Genomic DNA, 22951 nt, shown 5'->3' with positions numbered 1-22951 from the left:
CTGAAAACTTTTATTTACCATACATACATATTGTGAAATATAGGTTGTGAAATGGAATGATGCATAATGTAGTTCATTCAACATGGAGATGTGTTTCAAGTATAGGGACTTGGTTCAGAGTTGAAGCTGTGCTTTCAATTCCTAAGTCATCATCATCCTTAGACGTTTTATGTTCAGTTTTTACATTTGTTTTAGGTAGCAGTGAGCTTTAAACTTTAAAGAAGTACAAGGCATTGTCTTTGTAAACAATTTATAAACTACTTGTTGAAATGACGCATCTATAAAAAGAATAATATTTATGGAATTTGTCCCTTCCAGATTGAGAAAAGTCTAAATATGGTAGAGATTGTTAGCAACTTGGGGAACCAAATTGCAGAATTAAGACAGTGAGGGGGAAAAGGGTGTAAGCTCTAGGATGGTTAGATCAAAAATGGAGGAGTCTAGTCATCTGTGTGAGCAGTAGGGACATAGCCAGTAGATAAAATGGAAGATAAGTAAGAGTGATATGATAGAGAAAGCAGTATGAAGAAGATGGAATGGAAATGCTCATTACAAGTCAATGACAAAGTTTGTTCTCAATTCTAGATGACTAATTAAGGGAAAAAACATCTTGGATCACAAGATTAGCAAATACTGTTAAAGACTACTGCTTGTTTATGTTAACACATTTTTAAAATTCTTTTGATTTTTACATCAATCATTTCTACCAAAAAATGGATAAAATAAAACATTCCAAATGTGAAGCATTAAACCCTCAATTATCCAGAAAATTCTTTTGGCCAAGAGTCTCATTTATGGATAATTTCCACATAACTACTAATTGTCTCAAGTATAGAGCATAAATAACTGGATTTTACTTTAGTGATTGAATACCCAAGTTGTGTGGTGTTGTATTCATAAATATGCAAAATGTGAAACTTCTTTGAATTTCTAAAAAAAAGCGTGGCTTTTTTCTAATTATTATATATTTACATTGTTATGGTTTGGAAATAACATTCTTCCTCTATCCCTTCTGGGGTGTCCCTCCCCCCCCTTTTTTTCCCCTATAGGAAACCAATTTAACACTTTAAAAAGTTGGTGATGGCTTCTAATTTTAGGTGGTGTAGCAGAGATGTCAAACAAATGGTCCTTGCAACATCTGCAGCCTGAACCAGCTTAAAGTGTAATTGAGAAATATTTAACAAATCAGATAAAATTGTATTGAACTATAATTAAAATTACATTTTAAGTGTTACTTTGTAGCTCATACTGCAGAGATCCTTACATACTTATTATTTGCATTTGATACCTGGTGTAATAGGTAGTATTGAACTTGGGAGTCAAGAATGACTGACTGTATACCTGCCCTGTACATTTAATGGTTGTATAACTTAACAAGCCATGTGACCTCTCTCAGCCTCAGTTTCTTCATTCGTAAAATAGTGATAATAGCACTTACTTTACAGGATCATTGTGAGATCCCAATGAGAGAGCATATATTCCTTTGCAAACCTTAAAAGAGCTATGTAAATGCTAGCTATTATTACTTTTTCTATCTTTGTGTAACTTTCTACTATGATTCATATAAACTATTGAGAGTTTTTTTTGGGGGGGAGTTGGTGAATTTTTTTTTCAATAAGTAACTTGTTCAACAAAGTGGATATAAAGTTGAGTGCTGTTTAAAACCAATTATTAGCACTTAGGTTCTCTTAATAATTATTTCTCCACTTAAATAGTTTGGAAATTTAGCTATAGTGAGTGAAGAAATAAAAATCAGACAGTTAAATATCCAATGAGAAAACAGCCATTTTTAGCAAAGTCTCTTGAAATATAGTAATGTTTATTTACTAAATGCTTGTGATATAGTTAAAGACAAACACAAAATAGTTGAAGGATCTGAGAAGATAAGAAAGTATTAACATTTAATCTATTTCAGTGAATTTCAGAAAGGCAGATGTTGAGCTAAAGCCACACCAACACTGTAAAAAAGCACAGAAGTAAATGAAAAACATATGCTCACAAACTTGTTTAAGAACATTGACATTTTGTCTGGGATTCCCATTACTTGTCATTCTGCTTCACAACTTGGGAGTTTTGGTTCCTCATTATGATGTGTAGTTCATTTGTTTGCATATTGATTCGCAGCAGGCTAGAAGGGACAATTTAAAAGGATTCTCCATTCTGAAATGTCATATTAACCTTTTCTGGTCTTTCTCAGGCTTTAACTAACATTTTATTTTGTAATTTTGGTATACTTATGTATTAAATGTAGCTATCTGTCTGGATGTCTAATCCCCCAAATAGAGGATAAAAACTTTATTAGTACAGAGACTTTCTGCCTAAATCTTGTAATTTTCCTGTATAACACAGTGCTCTGTACCTAATATATACGTTAAAAATGTTTATCTTCATGTTTTGTGAGAGTTGAAGCACAAATATTCTCTTAAGATTTAATGACAATCAAAGTTAGGTTGATATTTGAAGGGAATGCTTTGTGTTTTATGTTGAACAGATTTTATCACAAAGTTCGATATATCTTTGGAATACTTCAAGAAATACTTTTATGCTCCTCCATCTTCAACACATCCTGGCCTTGTGGTCCTGGACAAGTTAATTTAGTGTTCTCAGTGATTGAGGCAATGTTGACACTCCAAAAGGCAGATATAATGTCACTTGGGCTTGATATAAGAAGTTTCCTTACCAAATAGGTTCCTATATCAGTGATCACAAGTCTAAGTCCTTATCCGTATTTTAATGTGAAAGATTGTTCTTGAACGCTGTTTGCTTCAGGAAAAAGAAAAAAGATTACAATCCACTTTGCCCAAGAAAAATGAAAAGGAAACATTTTAGGGAGATTCTTACTCCTTAAATTCTATTTTGTTTTGAGACAGCAAACCTTATTTCAATCTTATTTTTAGAGAACACACTTTTCACATATTCTGAGTACTTGGGGCCACTGCTTTTTAGCCTTGGGAGGGTGACTTAGAGCTAAGAAGTCTATATAATCAAGGAAGAACAAAAGAGATAGAAAAGGACTGAAAGTTGGTGTTGAAGGATAATGGGGAAAAGTTTTCAAATTATCAATATGTTGATTATAAAACTCAAATTAAGTATTACTATGATTTGAAATATATAAATATAAACATTTTCTAATTTGTAAAGATACTTGAGTAATCATCAGCTTTTGTTTTAGAAATGACAAAGAAAAGCTCTCAATCTAGTCCTATAGAAAGAGTCATAATAAGGATCATTTTCCATTATGGGAATTAAGAGTAGATGTTGAGCCGATAAAAACCACTACCAGACCATTGCTTTCATTTCAAAAAGCATGTGTTAAGCATTACACATGGTCAGTACCATTCTGGCTACAGGACAGATAATCTGTGGATAGCTTAACAGACAATCAAGAGTATACTTATAGCCAGTACTAGTTATTACTAGTTTAAACAAATACTTGTTTACTGACAATAGAAATTTCATTCCAATATATTATTTTGTAAGAAAATTCATGGTTAGAGGTAGAAATGTAGGAATTATTTTAAGAAATAAGCTAGGGATTGTTTTAAGGTATGGATATAATTAAATAGGAACTAAAATATAATACACTGACACACACACACACACACACACACACACACACATATATATGTATATATATAGGTGTATATATGTCTTGGAGTAGAACTAGGAAAGTGGAGGGAATTTCAGCTGTTGCTTTTGGAAGAAGAGATCAAGAGAACTGATTTAGGGCTGGGCATTTTCAGATTAACCATAACAAGTCCCACAAGAAGTTTCATGTTTTTCTTCTCCCAGAGAACAGAAGGGATAGCTTCAGAACACAACTCAAAATTCAGGACCTTGGCTTTTTGCTGATTTCATAGACTAACATGACTAAATCCTATTTCACTTCAGGAATTGTCTTATAATAGATCTTGTGTAATTTCAGAGCCTCCTTGTACCACAAAATCTCTCACCTGTTTATTGATGCCTTAGGTCCTTAAGAAAAGAAAAAAAAAAAAAACATACTGATTTGTGCTTTTACAAGGTGGATTAGATTTGGAATGGACTAATCTGGTCACAGTCTAAAGTTTGTGTAGGGAATAAATGCATAATCAAGTTGAAGTAATAAAGTGAAAAATATTGTGTAGGACCTTGACATTGTCTATAAAGAATTATCACTATTAGAGGCAGTGAGGAGCCATTAAAGAATTTGAAAAGGCTGGTTATAATGATGAAAAAATTATTATAGAAGACTAATTAGATGACTACATTTAGACTGGATTATAGAAGGGATTAACTAGCTTAATATTATTCTCCAGTGTACAAGATAACATGCATAAAAATATAGAAGATATGGATAAATTTGTAGTCTGAACTAAGAAATTTTAACTGACTATACTTAAACAGACTACGTGATGTGAAGACAGGCACCAATGCATTATCTGTACTTGGTCACCCATGCTGTGGTGTTAGGCATAAGGAATAGTTGACTAGAAGCTCTTTGAAGCCTAATATTGCCTGCCTGCCATATGCTGGGTCAGGTGGCTCCTGATTGGGGTGGGGGAGGGGGAGATGGAACAAGATGATAGCAGTACCTTTTCACTTAACATATCTTCAAGGAGTTTTGTTCATTTTGATCTTATATGTTTTCTCTCCTCGGAGAGAAAATTTCCACAAAGTTTGTGCCAACTTAAGAAAAACCAAACCAAACCCTGTATTAACCTAGAATTCATTGTTAATGCACACTTGTTTATTATTGGGACTTCCAGTATAATTATTTATGGAAATTGTTTCTCCAGTTATGTTAAATTGATACTGAAAGAAAATTCTGTAGTTGTGTTACTTTTCATTGCATAGGAGTAGTTAATGAACCAGTTTACTTGCTATATGTGACTTGAATATGTCTCTTAAAAATGTTAAGTTTTACTATTCTGTGGGCATGCTATTTTATAATTGAGAATTTAAAATTTTTATGAATTTATCAGTCTAAAGTGTTAAACATATAATTTTTTTTTTTTTGCCTACATATATTTGTAACATTACAGTGGCCTGAAATATCCCAATTTTGGGGGAAAAAAATTAAAGTTTTAAAAACCATTGGAAGTCATTGCCCAGCACCTTGGACAGCTCTTGTTACTCCTTGGTAGAAGATGGGGAATGTCCAATTACTACTATGTCGAAAGTATTTGTTTTTAAGAACAAGAAGGAAAATGCACTGGGATTATTGATTTAAAATTTTTCGTGAAGCTTCATTCTAAAGGCATTTGAAATTTAGCTTGATTTCATGATTTAACATTTCATAATGTTTTTCACTGGCTATAGAATCCACTTCATAAAATAGTTTGAGTTAAAATGATCTAATATTTGTGTTTTAACTTTCAGCTTTGTGTTATTCTTGGAAAATTTCGCACCACTTGTGAATTCCTTGAACCTGGGCATTGCAAACCCACTTCTGTTGGGCCCATCTCCTTTGCAGTTTGCTCAGATTAAGACACAGTTGGCTCTACAACAGCTGAATGCAGTTGCTTCACATGGTTCAGCATCACCTTATTCTTTATTAAATCAATCATTCTTGAAAATAGCCATGTCGAGACCAAGGTTTACTCCTCGAGGACACTTTCCAGGTCAAAGGCCACAAGCACCTAACCCTTCTGGGATGAAGCCTCATGGAGGATATATGAGAACTGAAACAATGGGTATACCAAGATTACACCCATCGGGAAGACCCCATGGAATTGCACAAAGATTTGGGGGCCATGAGTCTTACCAGAGCATGGGCCCCCATAGGACAAATGTTCAGATGATGCAACACCGAACTGACCCAAGATTGGCCAAAGAAAAAATGGATTTTCATGAAGCTCAGCAAAAGAAGGGAAAACCTCATGTTGGTCAGTGGGATGATAGTCCTCGTCCATCTGGAACAACAGGACTGAAACGTGGTTCTGCAACACACATTACAGACCAGAGTCCTAAAGTACATAGTCGCTATACAAAGGAAAGTGCATCAAGTATTTTAGCAAGTTTTGGATTATCCAATGAAGACCTAGAGGAACTCAGTCGATATCCAGATGAACAATTAACTCCAGAAAACATGCCATTGATACTAAGGGATATAAGAATGCGTAAAATGGGGCGCTGGTTACCTAATTTACCTTCCCAGAGAAGTGGTAAAGAAACCCTTGGTGGTGAGACAGTTTCAAGTAATGTGATTGATTATGGACATGCCAGTAAATATGGTTACACAGAAGATCCATTGGAAGTACGAATTTATGACCCTGAAGAACCGACTGAAGAAAATAAGAATGAATTTCAGTCCCAGCAGAATATTTCTGTGTCTGCTCCAAATGTGATATGTAATACAATGTTTCCAGTTGAAGATTTGATCAGACAGATGGGTTTCCAAAGTGAGTCCTCCAATAATCAGTCATTTTTCCCAGTTGATAGTACAAACAAGATGTCAAATTTAAGCATGACAGGACAATCAGTCCTTGAACCAGTGAACTCTGTGAGCCAATCTATTAGTCAAGCAATGAGCCAGTCACTTATTTCTTCAATGAGCCAATCTCTGATACCACCTCCTATGAGCCAGCAGTCCTTTTCAGCTGAGTTAATTACACCTGTAAGCCAACAGGAGAGGATTTCGCATGAACCTGTGATTAATTCATCTAACATGCATATTGGGTCTGGAGGTGGGAAAAAAAATTACTCATCAGAACCTGATGCTCCTATTCAATCTCCGTTTGGAATTGTAAAAGCATCTTGGCTGCCCAAGTTTTCACAGGCAGGTGCCCAGAAGATGAAGAGACTTCCAACTCCTTCTATGATGAATGATTATTATGCTGCATCTCCAAGAATATTTCCACATATGTGTTCTCTATGTAACGTAGAGTGTAGTCATTTGAAGGTGAGTGGTTTCTAAAGATCACTGTATAATTCTCAGCGCCTGAGTAAATTATATTCTACATTCTGATGTGTTCTGGTATTTATTGGAAATTAAGAAACTGACAGTCAATTAAGTCTGAGCTTTATGTAAACTATAAATTTTTGAAGATTTTAAATCACAGATTATCTGAATAAGATTGTGGTATTTCTCTACTTGGATGAGAACTTAATCCTATGGATCATGTAAAAAGTTGATATGTTGCATTTATCTTTGGTACATCCTTTGGAGATCCTCAATAGCCTTGCACATAGCTGTGTGTTCAGGGCTAGTGACATTTAAAGCTGATTTAAGTGTGTTATTGGGCAACATGGGCCAGATAACTTTTAATACTTAGAAGTGAAGAAATAGAAGACTCTAAACAAACTAAGTTTTCCAAGATGAGAATATGTCAAATAAGTTAAGCAATATTAACACTCATTGAGTATATTGCCTCTTTAAACAAAACTTGTTTTCATGTTGACTAGTTCAGGGATTCTTAGCTTCTTTTGTATCTTGCACTCCTTTGGAATTCTGGTGAAACTAATAGACAACTCAATGTTTTTGCATTTATAAAGTAAAATACATAAAAAGGAAACTAAGATTGAAATACATTTATCAAAATTTTTAAAACAGCTTTTACAAGTCCTACACTAAGACTCTATGGTTTAGATTTTTCTTTGAGAAATACGCAAAATTGGGATATATTGCCTCTTCATAAATAGAATTAGTAATTTACTGAGGCTTTTTTAATGCTTAGCACATTTTTTTTAAGAGACTGTAAAATGATGGCAGAATATGGAGAAATATAAATGTAAATTCATTAGGTTTAGATACTTAATGGTTAGTGTAGTATTGTCACATGGTAATATTATAGAGGTTTTAAAGAGTGCGAAAAGTAAGATTTTTGATGTAATGTGGTATATACATATTTTTTACAATAAATATGTCGAGTTCAGGATGAAATGCTTTATAGTTTGTTTACTTATGATATGCTTGTGTAAATTATTTTCTGCTAAATTTTTTTGTAATTTGTAGTCTAGATCCTTGGGCTCAAAAAATGAGGGGGGAAAATCCTTTTTATAGGAGCAGGTTTATATAAAAGACCCTTTTTGCTTTGTAACTTAACCATTGTTTTTGAAACCCATCAACTTTTGCCCAAGCCCAAGATTATGAGTCTTCCTGTCATCTTATTCTTATTTAGTCTAAAGCCTTATCTTCTCTTCCTTTAACGACATTCTTTACTTACTAATGATCAGCCTTTGGTGCTCTTTTCTGGAGCTGGGTCAGTTGACCTAAGACGACCACTGTAGAGGTAAAATGTCTTGGGGTTGTCACCATATTCTTTTAGTTTTAGCTCCTTTAGAAACAGTTCATAGTCTGTTTTAGGGAAAAAATGTCAAGTGATTTTTATTTTCTGAGCCTGGAGAGACTAGAGGATTGTTACAATAGAGATTGAGGTGAAAATCAGAGCATGTGAGGAAACTCATGTCAGATTCTCATGTTATGTATGTATTCAGGATAGAGTTTTGTATGAACGTATAAATTTCATTTCCACTTTGGGATGATTTTTTAATGTTGTTCATGGAAGTAGATTTCAGTTTCTATGAGAGGTATCCAATTTGGAATTGGTTACTTTGAAACCTAATTTCTCTATCTTTGAAAGTGTTTAAGCAGTCTGGCCAGGGATTCTATAGAGGAGTCTGCTTAGGTGGAAGAATTGAATTAGATGACCTTTAAGGTCTCTTCCGGTTTTATGTTTACTTCTTTCTATTTAAAGGCAGAATTTTATTTTCCTTCTCATGTTTCTTTAGCATTAAATTTGTCTTCTTGCAGGATTACAAAATTGCCTCCACTTCTAGTTATTGGACACTTCACTGTGATAAAATTTTCATATGACAGAATGTTTAAATACTTGTAGCTCAGGAAAAATTACTTTTTAAAAAGCATTAGGGGCTTCTATACAAAATATACTTGGATAAGGAAATGTAATGTAAAAAAGTTATTGTATATTTGATCAGTAGTTCACAGGTAGACTTTTAATCCATAAGGGAGACTGATTTGGAACTGGTTTAGGTTCGGATTCCATCTCTGCCTTTTATTACCTATGTGGACAAGTCCTTTAACTTTTCTGGGTCTGCGTTTCCTCACCTGTAAAATGGGATTGGGTCCCTTAAAATTTTAAATTGACAATGTTGACCAGATTATGTTAAGGGTAGTCTATGTTAGGGGCAAAAGTTGGTCAAATTCAGAAAATTTAGGGGAGCAAATGAAGAAATGATTAAAATCATTAGAAGATTTACAAACAGTACTATTCTGGGTCTTCTTACATCCTATCACTTCAACGTTTCCCTTTATCTCTGAGAGAGGAAAATTGCCTTCTGGACATTTTCATAATTTAGATGCCATTGTTGAAGATTTCTTATTTTAGACATTGGAGGAAGCACTGTCAATCTGTAGGTAATGTTACCATTCCCTTCTTTTGTTTGCAAGAAGTTTTGTTAAAATTTCCCACTTTTATTTTCTAGTCAGCATTTCCTGGAAAGATTTTTAAAAGTCCATCTGGTTACACCCCTAAATGACTGTTGGTGCAGGGGCAGCCATTTGGAATAGCTTTGCCTCTTTCTGCTTTAAGATAAATTCTGCAGTTAGTAGCTATTGATGGCTTGACTTGTGTACCCTCAGCAGTGATATTAGCAGCAAACTAATATTTGAAACAAGGGAATTGTGTACTCTTACTTTTTGCGGGGCTTGCTATGTAAGATAGTTTTTTGGTTCATGTTGGAAAAACAAAACTACATTAAACAGTATGTTTTGTTTTCAGGTAGTTTTTCTGGTTCACTTAAAGAATTGTACTGTCTTTTTTTTTGTGCTTCAGGAGCTGATGAGATGCATTTGTGACTTGAGGGCACTGAGTAATGCCCAATATTTAATTTTTATTATACATATGTAACTTGTTATAATTTTTAAATGAAAGTAAGCTTTAAAACTTGAACTGTATTTTTAGAGTATGTGGAACCATATCCTTGTATAGATTTAATGGTGATCTCTTTTTGAAAATATATATCTCATGAATGACAGGATTTCATAACTTGGATTTATATTACCAACCATTTACATGTATTTGTAGGCCACATGCCATAAAGACCATTTTCTTTAAAACATAGGTGGTCTCTGGCATTTGTTTTCTTTTGATTAAAAATGGAACACTTATCCTTTAGGGTTTTGTTAAAAAAATTTTTTAATGAGTTCTTTTTTGAGATGTGTGCAATTTAGATTCAAAGTCTTGCCTATAAAATGAAAGAAGGTAAACACAATTTTTGTTGTAGTTTAATTTTTCAGCAACATCAGTAAGTTGATGTTGATTTGGGGCTTTATTTTTGTCAAGTTTATTAAATATAAATTTTGATACGCTATTTATAACTGTGTATTTTAGTTTTTGGAGATCAGTTTAATTACTGAAACAATTGGGGGGAAAATGGAAAAAAATGCTTAATAATTGACTCTTAAGAATAAATAATTATAGTGGACATGTCATGGTATGGCATATTCTAACTTAAGCACTTTTCCCCCTTTTCTAATAGAATTGGATTCAGCATCAGAATACACCTGCCCACATTGAGAGCTGCCGGCAGTTACGTCAACAGTAAGGAAATTTATTTTTTCTTGGCTAGATAAAAGACTTTTAGGATGCCTGTTGGTAACTTTCAATCTGATAACTTTTTTGGAAAATATTTAAGGTATTTTCATGTAGCTTTTGTTAATTTTACAAACATATAGTATTTGGTTCATTTATTGGTAGGAAGAATATTTTGAATTAGGAAATGAAAAACTGTCTAATGATTTTTGTTTGGTTTATTACACTACTCTCTGGGCACAAATCATTGAGTTGTTTCTCTCAATACGCTGATATTTTAAAAGTAAATCTTTTTTGGTTTCTTTGTTCCTTCAGGAAAAACCTACTTTGGAAAAGTAGTTCTTTTTTTGTTTGTTTATTTTTCTTTGTATTTTAAGATTCATTCATTAGCCATATATTAAGAAGCACTCTTGATGTGCAAAGAAGCACTCTTGATGTGCAATAGTTTGGTGCTGGGGAAACAAAGACAATAATAGAAGTCCTATTTCCCCTTTGTCAACAAAGTATGGATAGTTGGAGGAGCTGTTTTATTATCCAACTTGTTCCAGAGAATTGCTGTGTGCTTTTTAAAAAAAATTGTACCATAATAAGAAAATAGACTTTATTGGTATAGAACTTGTATGCATGGGTCCTCAATTCCATATCTACTGGCTTCTTGCATACATGCACATTGGCATAGATCTGTGGTCTCCCAAGAGGTATCCTGATTTCCCTCTGAGTCTGAGAGAGGTTAAATTCTTCCCCCAGGTCACATAGGTAGTAAATATTTGAACTTTTCCAAAGTCTTAAGTTCACTATTCATTATTTCAGGTTGCTGTAGTAATGACTGTAGTAATCACAGTCTTTTAATCTCTTGTGCTGAGGTCTCTTATAGAAAGTTTTTAACACATTCATTTCATGCTTTAAATAAATGGAATAAGTTGAGTTTGAAAACTGGTCTCTTTAAGTGGAAGACTTCTTTCAAGGGGCTAGAATCTTTTCTTGATTGATGGGGTCAGTTATTTATTGTGTCATAGTCCAAAGTTTTTTTCCCCAGTCGTGACTGGTGATAGAGGAAATCCCACCAGACCAGACCATTTGTTATAGTACCTAAAGTTATATTGTTATCTTCTATAAATTAGTCTTTTGATAAAGTTGAATAAACCTTGTAGTTAATTAATTTCATAGTTCTTATATCTGCTAGTTAAAGTTTCAATGTTGCCTATAAGAATTTGAGACTTAACAAAGGTTATATACAGAACATAAACTTAATCAGGGATCATTGATTAAGTTCTTGTATATTTTCCAAATATGATAGGGATATAAAGCAAAAATAGTCCTCTTTCAAGACGTTTACATTCTAATGGGGAAAGATCAGTACAAACAAGTTAAATAGAATAGATGTCACTTAAAGGTATTTTAAAGAACCCTAATTTCATGAAAAGTATTTAAACAATTAGTTTTTTCTAAAAGAAATATAACACATTTTTAAGTTAAAGAAAGTTATCGTATAAAGTATATAATTCTTTGATACCGTGACCTGTACCTTTGCTCTATTACCTAATCCTCTGTTATTCTGTCTGAAATTTTCCATACCACTTTGATACATGACCTTGGCTTAACAAAATTCTTTCCATCATCTTTTAGTTTGTGATTTCTGTGGTAGGAACATTTTTACTTTAAAAAATTGAATTATAACCTGTACTTAGTCTTTGTCTAAATTAAGAACATATTTAGTCAGAAGTTACAGGTGAATGTCTAATACAAGTAGCATAGTGGAATTGTTTTTTAAAAGTGGAAATTATTCTTGTAAACTTGGGATGTTTTGGAACAATCCACGTTTTTTATTGTAGTTAGAAACAAAAAGACATTGGGCTTCTATAATATTTCTTTCTTTCTTTTTTTTTTTTTTAAAGTATCATATTGACAATCTAATTATATTCGTTAATGTCATTTCCCCCCCTAAAAACAGATATCCCGATTGGAATCCTGAGATCCTGTCTTCCAGGAGGTAATAATTTTTGCTAAGCTGTTATTGTTATTTAGTCCTCTTGAGCTTTTTATGACCCCATGGACCTTAGATGCCTCTTTTGTTATCTCTTGAAGTCTGTCTGATTTCCGGTTCATTGCTTTCCTGATTCTTTCTATCCCTTTCATCCTTTTCCATCCTCTTTACCTTTTGCCTTTAGTCTTTATCAATATCAAGGTCTTTTTCCCAGTGTGTCTGGTCTTTTCCTCATATAGCCAAAGTATTTTAGCTTTAGTAATATTTGTCCTTCCAATGAATACTTTGAATTAATTTAAGCATTGACTGATTGATCTCTTTGCTCTCCAAGGAACTCTCAAAAGTCTTTTCCAGCATCACAGTTTGAAAGTGTTGATTCTGTGGTGCTCAGCTTTCCATATAGTGCATCTCTCACAACCATACATTACTCCTGGAAAAAAATCATAACTTTGACTTTTACATACCTTTGTGACAGCAACGTTATAGCTCTATTTTTTAGTATGCTGTCCAGTTTTTGGCAGAGCTTTCCTTCCAAGGAGCAAGCATCTCTTAAAGTTCATGGTTGCCGTTGCTATCTGCAATGCTATCTTGCTAAGTAATAGTCTTCAGATAGATTAAGTAGTCAGCAAAAAGTACCCTTTGCAAAAATATCTACTTTTACTATGGAAAATACATAATATTTTCCCCTTTTTTATTGTTTGCTTGCCTTTTGTTTTCTTTCTTGTTTAACCTATATTACTTGCTGTCTAGGGGAGTGGGAGGATGGGAAGAGAGGGAAATTTGGAACACAAGGTTTTGCAGAGGTTGAAAACTATTTTTGTATTTTGAAAAATAAGATGCTGTTAGTATTTAAAAAAAAAAAATTGGTCCACTCTTGATTGGTGATTAAAGATTCTATGTTAAAATGATAGCTTGATAAATGTATAATTTGTTTTGAATTGGAACTCAGATTGCAAAGAACAATCTGAGTTATGGAGAATCAGAGATGAAACATTCCCCCCTCTGTCAGTAGAGTGGGCATGGATCAGAGGATGGTGGCATTGCACTTGCATGTGTGGATTGTAATCTATGCAGTTAGATATTGCCATTGGTTTTGCCTTCAGTCTTTTAACAAAGGAAGAAGTTATTTTGATTTAAAAAAACAATATAATTTTTTTTTCCCCTGAGGCAATTGAGTTTACGTAATTTGCCCAGGGTCACAGCTAGGAAATGTTAAGTGTCTGAAAGCAAATTTGAACTCGGGTCTTCCTGACTTCAGGGCTGGTGCTCTATCCGCTGCACCACCTAGCTACCCCAGGACTTTAAAAAAAAAAAATTCATTGCTAGTAGTCTAGCAATCTTTTGCTTTTATTTGTAATAGATAGTACTTGGATCACTTTTTTATGCAGTATCATGTTGGAGTTGGTGGAGCAGTCTCCTGGTTGATCTGTTTCCCTCAAGTCTTAAACTATTCCAATCCGTTCTACATGTAGCTGCTGGAGTAATTTTAAGTTTAGATCTGTGTGACACTACTTAGCCAATTTTTAGTGCCTTTGTCTCTAGAGCAAATAGAAGATCTTGTTTAGCTTTTAAAACCTTATACAACCTGGTATTGACCTATCTTTCTTTTCTTTTCTTTTCTTTTTTTTAAATTTATCATTTTATTCAACTATATATTTTTTTATTATAGCTTTTTATTTACAAGTTATATGTATGGGTAATTTTACAGCATTGACAATTGCCAAACCTTTTGTTCCAGTCTTCCCCCTATCCCTTCCTTCCCCGCCCCCCTCCAAATCCCCATGGCAGGTTGACCAATACATGTTAAATATGTTAAAGTATAAATTAAATACAATATAAGTATACATGTCCTAACAGTTATTTTGCTGTACAAAAAGAATCGGACTTTGAAATAGTGTACAATTAGCCTGTGAAGGAAATAAAAAATGCAGGCAGACAAAAATACAGGGATTGGGAATTCTATGTAATGGTTCATAGTCATCTCCCAGAGTTATTTCGCTGGGTGTAGTTCAATTCATTACTGCTCTATTGGAACCAATTTGGTTCATCTCATTGATGGAGATGGCCATGTCCATCAGAATTTGTTATCAAAAGGTATTGTTGTTGAAGTATATAATGATCTCCTGGTCCTGCTCATTTCACTCAGCATCAGTTCATGTAAGTCTCTCCAGGCCTTTCTGAAATCATCCTGCTGCTGACCTACCTTTCCAACTTCATTGGACATTCTTTCCCCTTCTTGTGCACACATTGTTAAAACTGCTTTTTCAGAGAAAAAAGCCAATTAATAATCTAGTGTTTGACAAACCCAAAGACCTCAGTTTTTGGGATAAGAACGCATTATTTGACAAAAATTGCTGGAAAAATTGGAAATTAGTATGGCAGAAACTGGGCATTGACCCATATTTAACACCGTACACCAAGATAAGGTCAAAATGGGTTCATGACCCTAGACATAACGAATGAGATGATAAATAAATTAGAAGAGCATAAGATAGTTTACCTCTCAGACCTGTAGAAGAGGAAGGGATTTATGACCAAAGAAGAACTAGAAATCACTATTGACTACAAAATAGAAAATTTTGATTATATCAAATTGAAAAGTTTTTGTACAAACAAAACTAAAGCAGACAAGATTAGAAGGGAAACAATGAACTGGGAAAACATTTTTAAAGTCAATAAAGGCCTCATTTCCAAAATATATAGAGAATTAACTCTATAAAAAATCAAGCCATTCTCCAATTGATAAATGGTCAAAGGATATGAACAGACAATTCTCAGATGAAGAAATTGAAACTATTTCTACTCGTATGAAAAGATGCTCCAAGTCATTATTAATCAGAGAAATGCAAATTAAGACAACTCTGAGATACCACTACACACCTGTCAGATTGGCTAGAATGACAGGGAAAGATAAGGCGGAATGTTGGAGGAGATGTGGGAAAACAGGGACACTGATGCATTGTTGGTGGAATTGTGAACACATCCAGCCATTCTGGAGAGCAATTTGGAACTATGCTCAGAAAGTTATCAAACTGTGCATATCCTTTGATCCATCAGTGTTTCTACTGGGCTTATACCCCAAAGAGATACTAAAGAAGGGAAAGGGACCTGTATGTGCCAAGATGTTTGTGGCAGCCTTGTTTGTAGTGACTTGAAGATGGAAAATGAAGGGATGCCCATCAATTGGAGAATGGTTGGGTAAACTGTGGTATATGAATGTTATGGAATATTATTGTTCTGTAAGAAATGATCAGCAGGATGAATATAGAGAGGCTTGGAGAGACTTACACGAACTGATGTTGAGTGAAATGAGCAGAACCAGGAGATCATTATACACTTCAACAACGATACTGTATTAGTATGTATTCTGATGGAAGTGGATTTCTTCGACAAAGAGATCTAACTCAGTTTCAATTGATCAAGGATGGACAGAAGCAGCTACACCCAAAGAAAGAACACTGGGAAATGAATGTAAACTGCTTGCATTTCTGTTTTTCTTCCCGGGTTATTTCTATCTTTTGAATCCAATTCTCCCTGTGCAACAAGAGAACTGTTCGGTTCTGCACACATATATTGTATCTAAGATATACTGTAACCTATTCAACATGTATAGGACTGCTTGCCATCTGGAGGAGGGGGTGGAGGGAGAGAGGGGGAAAATCGGAACAGAAGCGAGTGCAAGGGATAATGTTGTAAAAAATTACCCTGGCATGGGTTCTGTCAATAAAAAGTTATTAAATTAAAAAAAAAAAACAAACTAGCTTTTTCTTCACTTCCTCAACTCCCATCTCCTGACTCTGCTTTTCTACCCTCCTACCTCTATTCCATTCTTATCCTGACTGATAGAATCCTCATCTTTGAAGATGTAGCTTAAATAATATCTTCTGTGTGAAGCCTTTCCTAATTCCTCCTGCTACTGATTTCCAACTTCCCAAAATACTTTAGATGTATATATTAAATTTGCATTTATACTGTATAGTTTTATATGTACTTGTTGTCTTTCCCATTATGGATTTTTTTTCCCCCTGAATGCTAGGATTTAAGAAATACTACTTAGTTGATAGAATCTAGCCAGTAACTTGATTTTCATCTACTGCATGTCCTCCCAAATGGTTCATCAGCTTTTATTTGAATGCCTGCAGGGAAAACCCTCCAAAACAGCTTTCTTCTTAATCCTTTTCTGACTACTCTTGTATCCTGTCATTCACTGAAAATGGCTCCTTTTAAAGGACCCCTGGCTACCCTGTCCAGTACTGGTTGTACAACATGAATCTCAAAGGATTTGAGTTGTTGTGATGGTAGAGGCAGCCAGGAAATAGCAGTGAGGTCAAAGGGGTAGTGAGCACAAGAAAGAGTGACTGGAGTGAAAAGAGAAAAGCCAGTTGGTTGGCTGGTCACATTGTTTCAATACCAAATATATGTTTGCTAAAAGACTATTTAATAAAAAACTCATAGAAAACAAGTGCTCAGAGGGTGGTCAGAAAAAACAATACCAAGATACTCTCAAGGTCTCCCTTAAGAACTTTGGAGATGTGAGACAAGGGGGATACTGGCCTGCTCATCATGGCGTGCCCTCATCAGAGGTGCTACTGGGTCCTAGGATGACTTTTCCCTTTTTATACTCTCTTGATAATCTCTTGATAATCACCTCACATGAATTCAATGGCATGTCCCCTCGGATATCTTCACATCTCAAACTGATGATGGCCTCATTACCTTTCCTCATACACACATCTCTTTCAAACCTCCCTGTAACTGTACAGTATGCAACTATTGCCCTGCTTATTTAGGTCTGTGTGACCTTGGTAGTCATACTCAGCACACGTTTCGCCTGCTGTTGCATTGTGTCTCTCAAATGTCTTTTCTCTACTCATAAAGCTTATGACTTTAATTGCAAACTCATCATTTTTTATATTTGTTTTGTATTCTTGATTCAATTTAAGAAGTATATTTTCTCTCAAAATCAGCCACTTGGGTGGGAAAATAATTCATTTTGGTTTTATGTCCTTTGAACCTAGTACTTATATGAGAGGCTTCTTAATATGTATTGATGAGTTGATTTTCCCAAAAAGACATCAGAGGCAGTATAAGAACATGAGCAGGGTCTTTGTTATGTTTCCATAAATCGCTCCCTAAAATTTAAAATAATTTTTTTCCTTGCCTTGACCATATTTTGGCTTTCTTCTGTAGCACAGGTGAAAAAGTCCTTAGTAATCCAGACACTTCAAAAGGCTGAGTCAGATAAAATGTAATTGAGACATATTTAACAATAAATAAAAATACAGTAGAACAAGATGGTATTGATGTGGATTTTTTTTAACAATTTAAATAATTTTTAATATTCACCTTTGCAAAATCATGAGTTCCAAATTTTTCTTCCTTTTCTCCCGCCTGCCTCCTCCCCAAGACAGCAAGCAATCTGACATAGGTAGACATGTGCAATTGTTGTAATCATATTTCCATGTTCATCATGCTGCACGCGCACACACATACACACACACATCAAAAGGGAAAAAAAAAAACAAGCAAATGAACAACCACCATCAAAAAAAAGAGCAAACATACTATTCTTTGATCCATATTCATTTTGTGGATGTGAATGGCACTTTCTATCACAAGTCTATTGGAATTGCTTTGAATTGCCACATAGTTGAATAAGAGAGAAGTCCACCACAATTGATAGTCATAATTTTATTGTGTACAGTGTTCTTCTCTTGGTTCTGCTCACTTCATTTAGCATCAGTTCATGTAAGTCTTTCTAGACTTTTTTGAAATCAAGCCTGTTCATTTCTTATAGTACAATAATATTCCATTCCATTCATATACGATAATTTATTCCCCAACTGATGGGGCATCTATTCAATTTTTAGTTTTTTGCCAGTACACAAAGGACTACTTCAAACATTAACATGTGGTTTTCTAAGTCACTATGCAGCCTGCAGGGAGATTTAAGTATATTTTAGCAGTCCCCTATTACTCTTGACACTACTGCTCTATAGTGTATACTTTTGAGAATATGCATAATATTCATTGTAGTTATTCAAATAAAATTTCTGAATTTTTTGTAGTCTTTAAAAAACCTCAAATCAATCTTTGAGGCTGTCAGGAAGAAAAGCATTTGTGGGATAAACCAGTTATTTACCAAAAATGTGTGTTCATGCTTTACTTAACTTCACACGCACATTTTCCATAGGGGGAGGAAGGGAAAGAGAGGGAAGGAAGTAAGAGAATCTGAAACTCAAGTTTTAAAAACAGATGTAAAATTTTATTTTACAGCTAACTGGGAAAACTAAAATATTAAATATATATTCAAATAAATCTCATTTAAAAAGCTATTAGAGTTGGAGTATGCATGCACATCCTTTCTGAAAATTTAAAAATTTTAAATTAGCTTACTTCTGAAAAAAATGAAATTAAGTGGGGATTTGTTTAAATCTATTCTCTTCATTTTATTTCACAGAGATGAGGGCAATAGAAAAGAAAATCAGACTCCAAGGAGACGTACTCACTCATCTAGTGCTAGTCCCCGCCGGTCTAGGGGACCAAGCTTTGGTCACAAGTTACGGCGATCTCGGTCTAGAAGCCCTGGACGTTACATGCAAAACAGACCAAGAAGTCGAAGTCCAAGATGTTCACATCGTTTCAGTCCTCGACACCGGTCTCGGTCACCACATAGGTCTAGAAATCCCCTCCGGGGCAGTCCTAAGCCCCCAAGATCTGCTAGCTCTGAGTGGACATCAAGGAGACGGCCCAGGTCACCAGGTACACCAGTAGTCACTGTGCATGTTAAAAATCAGTTTATCTTAATTATTCTCTCTGCTTAATTGAAGTGCTCTCAGTTTTTTTTTTTTTAAATAAAAAAAAAATTTGCTATAGTAGCTCAGTTCCCTAGTTTATTTTGCCCAACAGTAACAGAGATTGGAAAAGCATGACTACATACTCTAAATCTATTCTTTAAATGCTCAAAAATGCATATCAAGCATTTGAGAACACAACTAGTAGAAAAAAATGGTAAATTCAGAGTCAGGAGACCTATTTTGAGTTCTCATTCCAATATGTAAAGTGCTTGGCATATCTTAAAATTAGAGCTTTTAGCTTTTTGGGGGGAGGGGGTGAATTATAGTAAGTGAAAAAGCAATAGTCATAAATACACTAATCCTTTTTATACATTACCATTCAACTTTCTTATTTTTTGTTATTTTTTATTTTGGTAAGGTGAAGAATGAAAAAATTTAAGTCTTAGCTTTGTGTTCTGCTTGGTTTAAATTATGTGAAGCAAAATTGAGTTTATTCCTTGAAAGTTCATATTCATTTATCTACTGGAAAAACAAATGTCTTTCAAATAGAATTAATTATTTTGTTTATAAGAGTATTCTATATCAGCTATTACATTTTCATTAAGTGTTCTTAAGAATAATAAAGACTAATTTTGAATGCTTTGTAAGGATCCTTAGCACAAAAGAATTGACCTGATAATAGGCTCTGGGCTTATAAAAGAATCCTGAAAGCTTATAGCCCTGTGTCCTCAGCATGCCTTTTTGGTGGCCCAAAGCAGTGAAGGGATTGCCCTGCCCTAGTTCTTATGATGGTATGGTCACTGACAGCTCAAAGTCTTTGAGACTCACTCTGTGCTTTTTTATGCCCAGATAAAAGAAGCTCATTGGAAGCTGTGGTACAGAGTCTAGGACATGGTTTTCCTGCAGAGTTCAGTAAGCAGAAGCACTTTGAAGTAGGTGGGAAGGGAAGATCCTCAAGCCAGAAGACTCTCAGCAGCGGTTCAAAACTACCTTGTAAGAATGCAGGCTCAGCCAAAAGTGAGCTCTCTTCAGCCAGTCACTCTGCTCGCCATAAGGCCAAGAATCCTGAAGACGCCTGCTCGTCACAGATGCTGGAGGAAAGTGTTCCTCAAAGAAAGGTTAGAGACTCTAACACTCACAGTGCAGAGCCTGTTCTGCTGGTGAGCATGCTCACAATACAGTTACGCTTCTCTCTTACACTTTGAAGAATCAAAATCTCAAAAGATGAATTAGAAATAGTTAACCATCTAGCGAGAAATCCCCTTTGCTAGTGGGGGCGTCCGGCTGATTATTGAATCATAAGAGGTTCTAAGTCTAAAAGGGACCGCCAATGTTTGAGGGTTTTCTGCTGAAGCTGGAAGTATTATAAGGAGTGAGCAGAGTGTGGAAACTTCAAGAGAACAGATGGATTGCAATAGAGATTGGACATTGATATAATCAGAAAAGATTCTAAGGATTTATGTGATTTAAGGACTTATTAAATGTCTTTACTATTTCTTTTATATCATCTTATTATATGCATGCTTCCCAGAGAGCCATTGCTTAGAATTTATTGTTTTTTAAAGAGCCAGAAAAGAAAAAAATTAAAACTCATCAGCATATTTAAGTTGTACATCTTGGATAGTATTCTACACTTGCCACTTCTCTGGAGCAGAGCTTGGTCATGTAATATTCAAGATTGATTGTGTTGTTATCCTCATTGTTCCTTTATCCATTCACGTTAATGTTTTCCCAGCAGTGCTTTGCATCTGTTCATTTACATATTTCTTAGAATTCATCTCATCTTGCTCATTTTCTCTTAGAGCACAGTCATACTCCCATTTTGTTCACATTATCTCAGCTTGTTTAGTTATTCCTAAATGGTGGGCATTTACTGTGTTTCTTCTGCAAAAAAAAAAGTGATCGATATCATTGACTTGTGAGTCTAACCCTGGACTCTAGGTTATATGCCTTTCTTGGCATAATTCCACTTGCTCTGTAGAAGAATTGTGACATTTTGCAGATCCACCAAAAATATATCATTGTGTGCCTGTGTTGACACCATCCCTTGCAGCATTGACTCTTCCCTTATTTTGTCATCTTTGCCAGTTTACTGGATGTGAGTTGAATCTGCAGAGTTCTTTTGGGTAATTCTGAATGTCGTTTTTTTCCCTAATTTAGTCAGTTTGTAGTTAAAATATTTACATATATTTTTCCTTAAATAACCATCATTTTTAAAGAAAAAAGAAAAAAACACCCACAACCTCTAAATGTAATACTTTCTTATAGGGACCAAAAAGGTCAAAAATTCATGATACAGTGACCAAAGGTGACAGCATACATACTATTGTGTCCTGGCTGTCTTCCTTTTTTGCTTTGAGGCAAGAAATATCTTTTGTCTATTTTTACCAAGAGCATCATTTGTTTTTCTTTATTGAGCTTGTGGATTTATTTTATTTTGTGATAGGCAGTTCAATTAGGTTATCTGTCTTCTCATGGCCCTTGTTGACATTATTGTTGTTTGTAGGATGATAGAGGATTTGTTTAATTTCTTATCTATTTGAGAATGACTGTAGTGTTATTTGTGGTTTATTGTTTTTTAAACTTTGATTCTGAATTTTATCATATTGGGATAGGTTTTTTTTTTCCAAATTTGAATTTGTCTTTTTTTTTTTTTTTTTGATCTATAATCTTGTCAATTCGTATTTTTAGTAATTTAATTTCAAGTCTTTTCCTTCAGCATACAGCAATTAACAAAAAAGTGAAAACAAAATCCTTCTAACAAATATTCATAGTCAAGTGAGGCAGGTTTCCTTTTAGTCTTGTCCAAAAATATAGGTATTGTTCTGCATTTGAAATCCATCACTTTCCTGTCAGGAAGTGGCTAATTTGCTTCAGTTTTCTGGAATCATGGTTTGTTACTACATTGATCAGTATTCTAAAGTCTTTTGAAGTTGTTTTTCTTTCTAACTTTAATGATGTTTTGTAATTGATTTCCTGTATCACTTTGTAGAAGTTTTTTGATTTTCTTTTAAATTGTTTCTTATAGAACTGTCATATTCCATTACATTCATAAACTATAATTTGTTTTGTCATTTCCCAGTTTTCAATTCTTTCTTCCTTAGTTTTCAATTCTTTGCTACTATGAAAAAAGCTGTTAAAAATATTTTGTACTTATGCGTCTTTTCTTCAATCACTTCTAGGAATACGCCTAGTAGTAGTATCGATGAATCACAATTTATTAACCTTTTTGGGCATAGTATCAAATAGTTTTTCATAATGACTGAACCAGTTCATAGCTCTGTTCTTAGTATACTCATGTTTCTGATTTCCCAAAATCCCTTAAGTATTTGTCATTTTCCTCTTTTATCTTTGCTAATATAGTGATTATGAGTAAAACCCTAAATTTGCTTTAATTTACAATTCTCTGATTTTTAGAGTTTTTGAGCTTTTTTTTATATGGGTGTAAATAGCTTTGATTTCTTCCTTTGAAGCACCTTGTATATCTTTTTACATATTGGGGAATGGCTTTACAATGATGAATTTGGTTCCTTACATATCTAAGAAATAAGACCTTTATCAGAGAAAAAATGTTCCCCATTGTTTTCCTTCTAATTTTAACTCCATTGGTTTTATTTGTGTGCTCCCCTCCATGA

At 34.2% G+C, this 22951-nt stretch overlaps 1 protein-coding gene across 3 annotated transcripts in view; it reads left to right on the top strand.

Moving 5' to 3' along the window:
• The window catches only part of ZNF638 (zinc finger protein 638), an 86748-nt gene that overhangs the window by 9867 nt on the left and 53930 nt on the right, over nt 1-22951 (top strand). For all 3 annotated transcript variants that reach the window (XM_051974309.1, XM_051974308.1, XM_051974310.1), the window contains exons 2-6: nt 5362-6883; nt 10483-10544; nt 12487-12525; nt 18980-19281; nt 20166-20434. In XM_051974309.1, coding sequence (XP_051830269.1) covers nt 5564-6883; nt 10483-10544; nt 12487-12525; nt 18980-19281; nt 20166-20434 — 1992 coding nt within the window. In that variant the 5' untranslated portion in view covers nt 5362-5563. The remainder of the gene's footprint in view (nt 1-5361; nt 6884-10482; nt 10545-12486; nt 12526-18979; nt 19282-20165; nt 20435-22951) is intronic.

The sequence above is a fragment of the Antechinus flavipes genome, chromosome 2 (genome assembly GCF_016432865.1).
Source record: "Antechinus flavipes isolate AdamAnt ecotype Samford, QLD, Australia chromosome 2, AdamAnt_v2, whole genome shotgun sequence".
Classification (NCBI taxonomy): domain Eukaryota; kingdom Metazoa; phylum Chordata; class Mammalia; order Dasyuromorphia; family Dasyuridae; genus Antechinus; species Antechinus flavipes.
Note: the sequence above shows the minus strand (reverse complement) of the source record. Positions and strands in the feature narration are given on the sequence as shown.